Raw genomic sequence first — 12,271 nt, forward strand, 5'->3', positions numbered from 1 at the left:
TTTTAAATGAGGACTTCATCCTCGACCTTCTCAGAGTACACGCGAGTATCATCGACGTACCAAAGGGCGATGCACTACTCGAGGATCTCGCCCAGGATGGGTTCACGCAGGTGCCTTGTTCCGACATGGCCGATGCGAGGTGGGTACGCACGAAGATGGTGGTCGAGAGGAAGATAGGTGACTCCGGCGAAGATGAGAGCATCAACCGGTTTATATAAGCTACAGTGGGAAAAGGGCGCAGCCCGACATGGAACATCGCGTGGAGAAGGTAAACAAGCGTTGGTGGGCGAGACATGCGGCTGCCATTCATGGGCTAGTATGCCAGGATTGGAACACATGACTACGTCATTGGTAAGGTAGGAGGAAAAAGCTCGAACTTCACTCCAGTGCGTCCGATTATATCTAAAGTGCGCTCCGAAACAGCCCCACCCAACCTCCAAAGATAAAGGTTATGATGCTGTTTATGAAGGCGTTTGCAGGTCTTTAACGTAACTATTTTTTAGCATCTCCAGTATTCCAATTTATTTTTGAACCTGAACTCCATATTGATGATTTTGTGGGAGAGAATTAGAACTTGTGGGGAGATCAAGCAACCAGGCCCGCGTGGGCCGATGGCTGCAAGAGCGAGCCAGCCCAGCGGATTCATTTTGCAGCCCTGCCCAGATTCCTCGAGGATTAAACAGCGGATAACAGAAGAGGATAAGCCGAGCAACTCCCACATTGCCACCCCAGCACTTCTCTGCTCCTCCGCTCCCTCGCGGCCTCGCCTCCCCTCGCCGGAGCATCACCCCAAGAACCTGCCAAAATGGCGGCCACCGCCACAGCCATGGCGATGGCCACCACCTCCACTGCCGCCCACGTTGTTCCCGCACTGTTCTCCTTCCTTCAACAGCGCCTCCGTCTCTGCCCCAAAGCCCGTATCTCCACCTCCCGCCGCCTCCTGCTCCCTGTCTCCAAGTTCTCCACCCGGGACGGTTCGGCCTCCTACCAAGAAGAGGATGAGGAAGGGGAGGCGGAGGATTCTGCGGAAGCCGCCTTCGGGGACGAGGACGACGAGAAGCCGCAGCCGGAGGCGGTGTCCTCTACGGAGTTTCAGTTCGCGGCACCACCGGAGGGATACATCGAGCCGGCGCCGTTCGACGAGTTGCCGCCGGAATCACCAGAGGACGTGGCAGCAGCCTACGAGTCGCTCTACGGGCCGGCCTTCAGCGGCGAGTCGTTGATGGGGAACAACGTGTTCGAGGTGAAAGTGGTGGACCCCGTCGACATGGACCGGGAGCAGCGCCCCAACGACGAGTTCAGCGAGCGTGTCGTGCAGGTCAGCCGAGTCACCAAGGTCGTCAAGGGTGGGAGGCAGCTCTCCTACCGCGCCCTAGTCGTGGTCGGCGACATGAAGGGACACGTTGGTGTTGGCGTCGGCAAGGCCAAAGAAGTCTCAGAGGCCATCACCAAGGCTGCCATGAACGGCCGCCGCAATCTCGTTACAGTGCCACTAACCAAGTACTGCACCTTCCCGCACAGGTCAGTCACATCGCTAGTTGTTCTTGAATTGCATGAGGTGTGGGGCTTCTTTCATTCACATTATTTCTAAAATGCAGGAATAGAAAAAACACAGGAATGTAATGACAATGTCATCTTCAATGATATAGGATTTTTCCTTTCTTTCGAAAAGGGGAGTACCCTGGCCTCTGCATCAAGCGATGCACAACCATATTATTAATCGTATTATGATGAATACCACCCAACCAGTTTCCGAACAGATCAGGTATACTCGTTGGTGGTGGCAAATTGTACTACCTCTGTAATGAAATATAAGAGCGTTTAGTTCTCTACTTTACTGATCTAAACGCTCTTATATTTGTTTACGGAGGGAGTAGGTAATATGAATTGTCGCCAAATCAAGGTAGTGAATGGCCATACAAGAATAAATGATGAATTGTTTCCTCTTGATGACAAAAACAACTCTTTTTGCTATCATGCCAATTACGTTTTGCAAGATTATCTTTGGTAAGAACTACGTACCTCCCTTTGGAAAAACCACATGAACACTTTAATCTTAGAAAGGACTTAAGTTTTCCAAATATGCTTCCTACGAAAATTGGCCCAGAATTCATAAGCTCCGCATACATTGACTTCATGGTGAAGACCCCATTGGAAGTCAATCTGCATTGGAATGTATCTGGCATTTGATTTAGATTGATCGACATCAATCTACCAACTAAATGGATCCACTTAGTCCATTTTTCACCAATTGAATCTCTACGGAATTGAATGTTTAAAGGGCTGGCCCCAATATTGACTTCCAATGGATCCTTTAAAGGTTGGTGATGGCCAATCGACGAGCTTTTGGGAAGATACCTAGTTGGGTGACACTCCATTAGCTCTACAATACCCAACCTTAATCCTTAGGCCTACACAAAATGTCCCATTTAGCAAGTCTGTACTTCCGCTTCTGCTCCTCGCATTGCCAGAAGAACCTAGACCGGTAAAAGTCTAGCCGTTTAAGCACCCCTTTGGGTATCTCAAAAAAGGAGGTCATGGACATCGGTAGGCAAGTAAGAACAACATTGATGAGGGTAAGTCGTCCTCCATATGACAAGAGCTTACCCTTCCAACTAAGAGTTTTTTCGAAGCAGTCTTCAATTATTTTTCATTCCTTGTCAGTGAGCTTGCGGTGGTGAATGGGAATTTTGAGGTACGTAATGGAAGGGACCCCATCTCACAACTAAACAGTTGCCTATACCGACTCTCCTCTTTGGCCATACCAAAACAGAAGAGCTCACTTCTGTGCAAATTAATTTTTAGACTCGAAAGTTGTTCAAAAAGACAGAGGATCAACTTCATATTATTGCTTTCTGAAGGTCATGTTCCATAAAAATGACCATGCCATCCGCATACTGGAGGATGGACACCAACCCCCCCCCTTGACAAGATAGTGATAAGGACCCCAACCTGACCATCCTCCTTAGCCCTTGCTTTGAGAATTAGCCAACATATCGCCACCATATTAAACAATATTTGCGACAATAGGGTCACCTTGCCTCAAGCCCTTCTGGGTTTGGACATAATGACGGATGTCATCATTAACCATAACTCCAACACCTGTTTTGAAACGTAAGCCGACATTTGTTGCCTCCATTCAGGATTAGTATATGAAGTGATGAAAAATTCCCTTATTAAAGCTAGTACAATTAAATCCTACGGAAAATTTACTATGGATTGTAACCCTACTAATCAACCAACCCACGCACGAAAAAAATCCTAATTATTAGAATCCTCCAAAATTTCTTTAGAAATCCTTTGAATCAAAGAGGCCGTAAGTTTGTTTGGTTCAAGGTTAACTTGGCACAACTAAGCAGGCTTAGGCAAAACTGATGCAGAACATTCCCACAGTTAAGCGCTTAGGCAAAATTGTGGCAAGCCACAACAGTGGTGATCAAGTATGAACCAACACATGCCTGAGAAATTCGTAGAACGAATTCCATGGAAAACGTAACATTCTCTCAATTTACCACACATTGCAGATGCAGTTGTTGTGTTATTACTAATTAGTTGCCTACTAGGGAGTGTCATTCTTGGACAAGTCAGCAATAGTTAAGCTCTGGCATGCATTCCTGAAATTCTACCTACATGGATCATTTTTCTTGTTGTACACAGAGCTAATGGTGATTGATTCAGTTACTGCCATTAGCTTAAACTTGCAATCGTATACGTGCAATGCACTTGTTAGCAAGCGTAAATTGAGCCACACATACCTCAACATTCAACCGGCAAATAAAACACATGCACATGATTTATTTTTTTCTCGAACACGCAGAATAGCTGAGTATCATTTCATTAAGAAGAAAGAAAAATGTACAAGGAAGAGAGAGAAAACTCCCTCAACCCAACACACCCGACTCATCTGCAGAACACAACCCAAAACACGACATGACTCATGAAAGACAAATAATTCTTGGCTTGCCCCCACACATGAAAAGGTAAACGACCAGCCCCCAGAACATGGGGTTACACGTTTAGGGTGAATGAGCAACTCATGGAGCCCCACTGCTCCAGCCGAACACCACAGGGCACTCTCATTTTCGGTTTGCCACAGCTTGCAGGACCACCGTGCGACCAGTATAATAACAATCATCCAAATAGATTTTGGACGACTGTTGGATGAGAATTATGAAACCGTCCACAGATTCCAGTGCTTCCAAATCATTTCATATGCCTAACTTTTGGACGACTGTTGGATGAGAATTATGAAATCACAATAATTATTTTTCGATGGATGACATGGAAATATCATACTCAGCTCGTAGTATAGATATAGATTTTATGCGTGAGCTTAATAGTGTTTATTATCTTGTCATTGGACAAGAATTTGGAAGCACTAAATATTGAAGCAAATCCCAATCCCGAGTAAATACCTCTGTTTCAATATATGACATATGTGTTTTCAATGTTCCTCTTGTTTCGATGGTCCAATGGCAAACCTTTACAATAGCGTACTTTAATTTCTCTGTTGGTATTGAATATTGGTGGAGTGATTTTTCGCATAGCACAGCATGACCTTTACAAACCTTTCATGAGTTATTATTTAGAACATGTTTTAGATAAATATTGTTTATCTTTCATCTGTCAAGCATTGCATACAACAACAACAACAACAACAACAACAACAACAACAACAACAACAACAACAACACCAACAACAACAACAACAAAGCCTTTAGTCCCAAACAAGTTGGGGTAGGCTAGAGGTGAAACCCATAAGATCTCGCAACCAACTCATGGCTCTGGCACATGGATATCAAGCTTCCACGCACCCCTGTCCATAGCTAGCTCTTTGGTGATACTCCAATCCTTCAGGTCTCTCTTAACGGACTCCTCCCATGTCAAATCTGTCAAGCATTGCATGATTGAGAAAATTTTATACAATAATTTTGAAGTTTCAAATAATGAAGATCAACTCAACCTTTAGTTAGTTACTCCAGATTTGCTTTCATACATGTCTTTTGAATATTTTCCTATTTGCCTGAGCCAATTGTAAACCTTCAGAATTTCTTAGTTGAAATTTCTTGCTCTGTCATAAAGTGTCGTGTCATCATCTAAAAAAGTCATGGTGTCATTAAGTGCATTGTCACGCTGCTGGAGTAGATTTTTACTTTGCTGTCTTGTACAGGTAATCAAAGAAAGCATGTTTGAGAAAAAATATTTTATGTTTTACACTAGAGGAGTTTTTGACTTGAAATATGAACACTGCAAGAATTCGCTCCAGGCTTTCCAGCATAATCAATTGGATTATTCTAACCTAGTTAGCGCAGTCGCTTCATGGCACTGCTATCTCTACTAGTATTGCTGCTCATCTCGAACACCACAATAACTATCTGGTTTGCCTTGACTTCACCTCGTTTGTGGAGAACAGAAAGGTAAGCAAGCATGGAGAGAGGTAGTAAAGTTCTTGCAGTATGCTGGAGCTGGATTAGTCAAGCTGTATCTTCGCGGAAGCCAATACATCCTTTTTCTTCTCTCTTCTTTTCCTCATATATGATCAGAGTATTACGAGACATCAAATGCCTTTCTAATTGGGGTCATCAACATCTTCCTACGATTGTATCCCGCATCTTGAATATATGCCGGAATGTGTTCCGAATTGGCAATTCTCTAAAAAAGGGCGGCCCGGTGCATGTAGCTCCTGCTTGCGCAGGGTCCTGCGAAGGGTCCGACCACTTTGGGTCTATTGTACGCAGCTTTACCACTGCCCCAAGGCTCCCCTTCAAATTGACAATTCTCTAAGCACAGGACAAATGTATCTGATGTGATTGCTCCTTACCATGAACTGTGCTCCATTGAATAGACATAGCTTATAGATATTGTGGAATTGCTTGACCAAGTTCTATAATACATAGGAGTACATAGCATGTTTCTATTTGGAAATATGGTTGTGTTTGTTGTACTTTCTAACTTCTATAAATTGTGTATCTTATACCACAAGGGCACCATAACTGTTATGTAGTACTACCTCCGCCCAAATTATAAGATGCTTTTGGTAGGCCTACCAAAAAAGTCTTATAATTTGGGACAGAGGAAGTATTTGATTAATCTACAATACATTGAATTTCTAGGAATTCTTCTTTCATCTGATAATTGCAGTAGATAGGAGTATTCCAAAAGTAAGTAGAGCCTTTGGTCTCACTAGCTGTTCACGTAGAAATATATGACTGTAAGCCTGTGCTCTGTTGTTATAGTAATATCAACCCATTTTCTCCTCTTCCTGTTGAACAACTCACTCTATTAGTCTATTTACAATAAGGTTGAACGTTTGTACCATTCTGAGAACTGTTTCCTGTTTATTTATTCTTGTACCACAAACAGAGCTGAGGCGAACTATGGAGCAGCGAAGGTCATGCTGAGGCCTGCTTGCCCTGGATCTGGTGTCACTGCAGGTGGAGCTGTGAGGGTTGTGCTGGAGATGGCTGGAGTAGAAAATGCTCTTGGGAAGCAGCTGCGAAGCAAGAACCCCCTCAACAATGCAAGGGCTACCGTCAAGGCGACGCAAATGATGAGACAGTTCTCAGACGTCGCTGCAGAGCGTGGACTTCCAATGGAGGAGTTATGGAAATGATAAAACAAAATCATTCAACTGCCTGAGGGAATTCTTTTCTTTTTTCTCTACTGTATTTCTTGAGTTTGTTTTCTGTTGTATCTATATATTGGGATAAATAGGGGTGCAAATGGGGGTACCCTTTGGGGGTACTCTATATGACTTCTGAAAATTTAGTTCACTTGGTTGAACTAAGGTGGGTCGGACTTTGCATACTATGGACGATTGTTCGTCAAGTTTTCTTCCTTAATCTCCTCTGGCATTGTAGAAAATTAAGTTGGTCTCCAAATACATGTAGCAAATCTACAAAACTGCTCTTTTTTCTGGTTACTGAGTTTGTTACAGATTGGTAAAGCATGAACAAGAATATGAACTGGGCATCGTGATGCTATCCCTGATCTGCACTGCCAGAAGAAGCACAAAATATTTTTTGGTTATTATTATTATTACATCGCCGCCTGAATACAAGAGAAATGATGCAGAGCAAAAATTTGTGTCTACCTGACTACACGTGTGTGTCCCGTGGAGATTTCACTATCGAAACCAGAGATCCTCCGTACAAATGCTGGCAATACTTTTTTTTTTTGAGAAAAGGAGGCGTCTGCATCCGAAGAATGCATGCGGCCAGCAATACTTATGCTCAGGATGGATGCCTTTCCAAGGATCAATTCAAGACCAGATAAGCAATTTAAAGTCTAGTTTGCAGCTCAACTTTGCCTTGTAGATTATCATCCTTGCTACCTGGGCGGCTATTTAGTGTTATATTTGTGTCGAATTTTTGTACGTAGGGTTACTCTGCAATATCAGCATTACTTAAAGAGAAACATGTACGCGCGTGCGCCCGGCTCGGCGTGTGAGCGTTGCATGGCCGGCCTCGTAGTAATTGACAAAAAACTATCACATTTCACGTAAGCGTCCCACAGAACTATCACTTTTTGAAAACTGACCAAAAACTCCAGTTTAGCGCTGATTTCATGACAAAAAATTACCACATCGCGTTGATGACCGATTGAAGCATTTTAAACGTCTTTCTGACAGATCCGGCCCACCTGTCAGGACGGAGGCCGCGCTAACGGCTAACGGCGCTCGCCTGGCGCCCGTTAGCCGTGCGCGTCGGTCGGGCCCGGTCGGACCAGGACTAACCTGGCCGACCGGCTCGCTCGTCGTCCCACCACCTCACTCTCCCCCCCCCCCCCCGCGAGCTCACTAACCTAGCCGTCTTCATTCATGGCGGCGGCAGATCCAAACTCCGGCGCCGAATCGTTTGGAGGAGCGCCCCCCGACGTGCTGGGCGGCGGGGATGCCGTCTTCGTTGAGGTTGATAACTGGCTAGGCAGCAGTAGCTTTCTCCTCGAAAACCAATCCCAGCCTCAACCTGAGCCGTCCCAGACGATTGTGAGGCGGCGTGTAGCAGCGTCGAAGAGAAGAGGCGCAGCTCGAGGCCGGCGCAAGCTTCCTTGTCCTGCTGGCGGCGCGAGGTATGGCAAGCTTCCTTGTCCTGCTTCCTTGTCCTGTTGTCCGATCTGTAATTGTTTTTCTGAAATGATTTGTTTTGTTAGGAATCACGATATATAGGATAGTTGCATAGTTAGATTTACATTAGAACCATGTTTGAGCACAACAGGAATTGAAATCTGTTGGGAACATTAACAATTTGTTTTGCTGTGACTGAATCCAAAATGTCAGAAAATAGAAAATTTGAACTGTTAGACACCAAATATTGTGCAGACCATTTAATTATAAATTTTCCAATTTGTGGTGCAGTATTGATGACCCCAAGTGGGAAATTTGGTTCCATTTCTTAGCCAGAGAATCTGTGGTTAGAGGAATTTACCAGTCAGACATATCATTTTTGACTATGGTTTCTCTCATTCGGAGTGAGGGCTACTCAGCTGATGATTATATGTACTATGTTGTCGATGAGGAGAAAGGAATAGAAGGTATGGAGCATCTTGGTTCTGAACATGATGTGCAGCAGATGTTGATTCACTTTGAGAAGGAGAAGAGTGTGAACATACGAGTTGTCAGAGCAGATGAGCCATGTAATGCAGATGAAAATAGAGATAGTTATTTTGCTGAACATTGCATTAACACTCAACAAAGTTGCACAAAGTTGGTGGATGCAGTCATTGACAGAAAGGATGAGCTTAAGAAAAGTAGTCTGCAGATGGAAGATGACTTTAACCATTTTGAAGGTGACACTGATGTGTCTGAATTTATTTTTGATGATGTGCAGTCAGGTTCAGATGACAACAATGTGCAATCACATCCAGGTTCCCCCCTCTGAAGAAGAAGCTGCAGAAGTAGATACATCAGTGGTCCAGAAACTTAAGCCAGTCAGAAACCCTGGTCCAACCATTAGATCCCACCAAGAGGTTCAGAAAGAGGTAAAACCAGACTAGTTTCCTGAAGCAGATGAATTTTGTTTTCCTGGTGATGTTGGCATTAGTGATGAAGAAGAAGAGCCTGAAGGAGCTTTCAAACTAGCAAGTGGCAGGAAGAGAGTGTTGAAGAAGTCAAAGGATAGGGTATGGTTCAATAAGAAGCTTCCAGATCCACATGAACAGTTTTGTAAGGGATTGTGCTTCACCACTGTTTATGAGTTCATAGATGCACTTAGGAATTTTCACATCAGGACTCTGAGGAATTTCCAGTATCACAGAAATGCCCCTGATAGGATTATTGTTTGGTGCTCAGAGAGAGCCCATGGATGTGATTTTCATATCAGTGCATCTAAGATAGCTCATGAAAAAACTTTCTGCATCAAGAAGTGTGATATGCTGCATACTTATGGAGCATGTGCAGAGACCACAAAGGTTACTGCAAAGTGGTTGTCCAAATCAGTACAACCAACATTGAGAGAAGACATTAGATCTCCTGTGGATGCATTAATAAAGAAGACTAAGACTAAATTCTCAGTTGATGTTTCAAGAAGTGTTGCCTATAGGGCAAGGAGGAAGGCTGTTGGTGTGGTGCAGGGTGACCACAAGCAGTAGTACTTGAGGCCGAGGGATTATCTTCAAGCTGTTCTTGATACAAACCCTGGGAGAAGGTGTACTGTAACAACATTTGTTGACCCAGAAAACCCTGCACCCACTTCTAGATTCAAGTACATGTTCTACTGTTTGGCAGCTTCAAAGGAAGGGTTTCTTAATGGTTGTAGACCATTTATAGGTAAATATTTCCTGATTGTGTTGTACATATTTGTGTGTCAATTTTCTTCTGTAGCTAATGTGTGACTCCATCCAGGGCTTGATGGATGTTTCATCAAGTTAACCACTGGACAACAAATTCTTGCTGCCACAGGAAGGGATGGCAACAACAACATTTACCCTATAGCTTTTGGTGTGGTTGACAAGGAAGATGGAGACAGCTGGACTTGGTTTTTAACTCAGTTGAGATGCTGCATTGGTAGTGGCAACAAATTTGGAACATACACAATAATATCTGACAGGCAAAAGGTTAGAAACTAAATCATTGATCATAGTTGCTATAGTAATTCACTGAATTATGTGAGTGTGTTCATATGTAGATCTATTTTGTGAATGTACAGGGATTACTTAAGGCAATAAATGAAGTGTTCCCTGATTCACCTTAAAGATTCTGTCTTAGGCACATATATGCCAACTTCCAATCAGCTGGTTACAGAAGCAAAGAATTAAAGAAGTGTGTTGACAAGGCTAGCTACTCTTATACTAGACATGGGCATGAATTAGGGATGGCAGAGCTGAAAGCACAGTGTGAGGATGCTTGGAAATGGATTAAAAATATAGAAGTCTCTGCTTGGGCTAGGTATGCTATGGACCATACTTGCAAAACAGATCTAGCTGTGAACAACCTTAGTGAAGTCTTCAACAAGATAATACTTGATGTTAGATCCAAACCAATAAGGACAATGTTTGAAGGGATCAGGATGCACCTACGGTCAGATTCAGTCACAAGCCCAGAAAAGCTTGGATCTATCACAGTATCTGGAGTTTGCTGCAGCAGGAAACACATATATATCAACTACAACTCGCATACATGAACTTAAATGGAGAAATCCCTATCCTTCTTCAAATCCTAACCCTAACCCTAGCAGAGGAGAGGAGAGGAGAGACCGAGCTGACTTACAAAATACTCCATCTGCATGCTACTGAACTCGCTCATGTACTCGTCATCGTCAGAGGTCTCGTTGCTGTTGGGCCACGACGGCATGGTCGCGGCGTCGCCGGAGTGGGAGAAGAAGAAGAGGAGTAGTGGAGAGCAGAGGAGCAGAGTGAGTGAGCGAGTGAGCTCGGGGGGGGGGGGAGGGGAAGAGTGAGGTGGTGGGACGACGAGCGAGCCGGTCGGCCAGGTTAGTCCTGGTCCGACCGGGCCCGACCGACGCGCGTGGCTAACGGGCGCTAGGCGAGTGCCATTAGCAGCTAGCACGGCCTCCGTCCTGACAGGTGGGCCGGATCTGTCAAAAAGACGTTTAAAACGCTTCAATCGGTCATCAACGGGATGTGGTAGTTTTTTGTCACGAAATCAGCGCTAAACTGGAGTTTTTGGTCAGTTTTCAAAAAGTGGTAGTTCTGTGGGACGCTTACGTGAAATGTGGTAGTTTTTTGTCAATTACTCCCGGCCTCACGAGCCGGGTGCGTCCATGCGGCCGGGCACTTATGCGTGCTTGGTTGACCTGGCTCGCCGCTGCATGCTCGCTTGTCCGGGTGAACTCCGAGCCGGGTGCTATCGGCTTGTTGTCATTTTTTTAGAAAAACAGGGAGCACCTCCCCGGTTCCATTGCGGAGAACGAAACCACGCACATCAGTCTGATACAGCAGCTCTAAAGAGTAGTTCTAAGCAAACTGAAAGGGAAACATCTGAAGTCTAGGGATCATTTTTATTACAAGGCAACTCGAATGGTGCCAAAAGGCAAAAGCAGCTAAGAAGATGCACTCAAAGGGCACAGGGAGGAGCCAGGGATGTCTTCATGGCCTTCAGACGAGGGGCAGCGTCCGCCTGCAGTGACCAGCAGGCAGGGAGCGGAGACACCGGGCTGGAGGGCACGACGTGGTGGATGTCTCTCTTTTTTGGCGACAAGAGCCCATCATCATCTTTAGAGATCTTGAGCCGAGTCCACGGTTCCAGCCCCAGGGCAGGGCGAGCTTTGTTCAGCCATTTGTGATCACCAAAGGTTCCTGAAGGGTTTTTGAGAGGGTTTCCACAAAGGACATCAACTTGTCCTTGTCTGATCCGGAGGAGAGGATCGCCTAGTTCCTCACCGTGTTCCTGATCAACCTCTAGACCCGCGGAACAGAAATCCAGGAGGTGTTCCTGAAAATCATAGCATTCCTATATTTCCAGAGGCATCAAAGGACAACTGAGCTAACAGTATTTAAAACCGAGCACTTTTTAGTAGCAATCCAGAACCTGGCTACAGATTCAAAGGAAGAGCCAGTTTGAATAGAGAAAAATTTATCAACAGGGACCCAGAGGTGTCTAGCGACAGTACAGTCAAAAAAGAGGTGAGAGCAGGATTCTTGCTCCAAACAATAAACACACTCAAGGGGTTTGTCTTTTCCTAAGATTGTCTCTGGTCATCAATTTATTTTTTGAGAGGAGCCAGAGAAAAACATGAATTTTAGGAGGGACTCTCAGTTTCCAGACTGCAGAAATAAACATGGGCTGGACCCCTCTAAAATTGATAATATGATA

The 12,271-nt window shown here is 44.7% G+C and overlaps 1 protein-coding gene across 1 annotated transcript; it reads left to right on the forward strand.

Annotated features, from left to right (window-relative positions):
- Positions 1-640: 640 nt before the first annotated feature.
- LOC123097143 (30S ribosomal protein S5) lies at positions 641-6,842 on the forward strand. The gene is made up of 2 exons (XM_044518892.1): positions 641-1,521; positions 6,364-6,842. The coding sequence occupies exons 1-2, from the start codon at positions 806-808 to the stop codon at positions 6,611-6,613; spliced, it is 966 nt and encodes a 321-aa protein (XP_044374827.1). The 5' UTR covers positions 641-805; the 3' UTR covers positions 6,614-6,842.
- The last annotated feature ends 5,429 nt before the right edge of the window (positions 6,843-12,271 follow it).

Source organism: Triticum aestivum, chromosome 4D (genome assembly GCF_018294505.1).
Source record: "Triticum aestivum cultivar Chinese Spring chromosome 4D, IWGSC CS RefSeq v2.1, whole genome shotgun sequence".
Lineage (NCBI taxonomy): Eukaryota > Viridiplantae > Streptophyta > Magnoliopsida > Poales > Poaceae > Triticum > Triticum aestivum.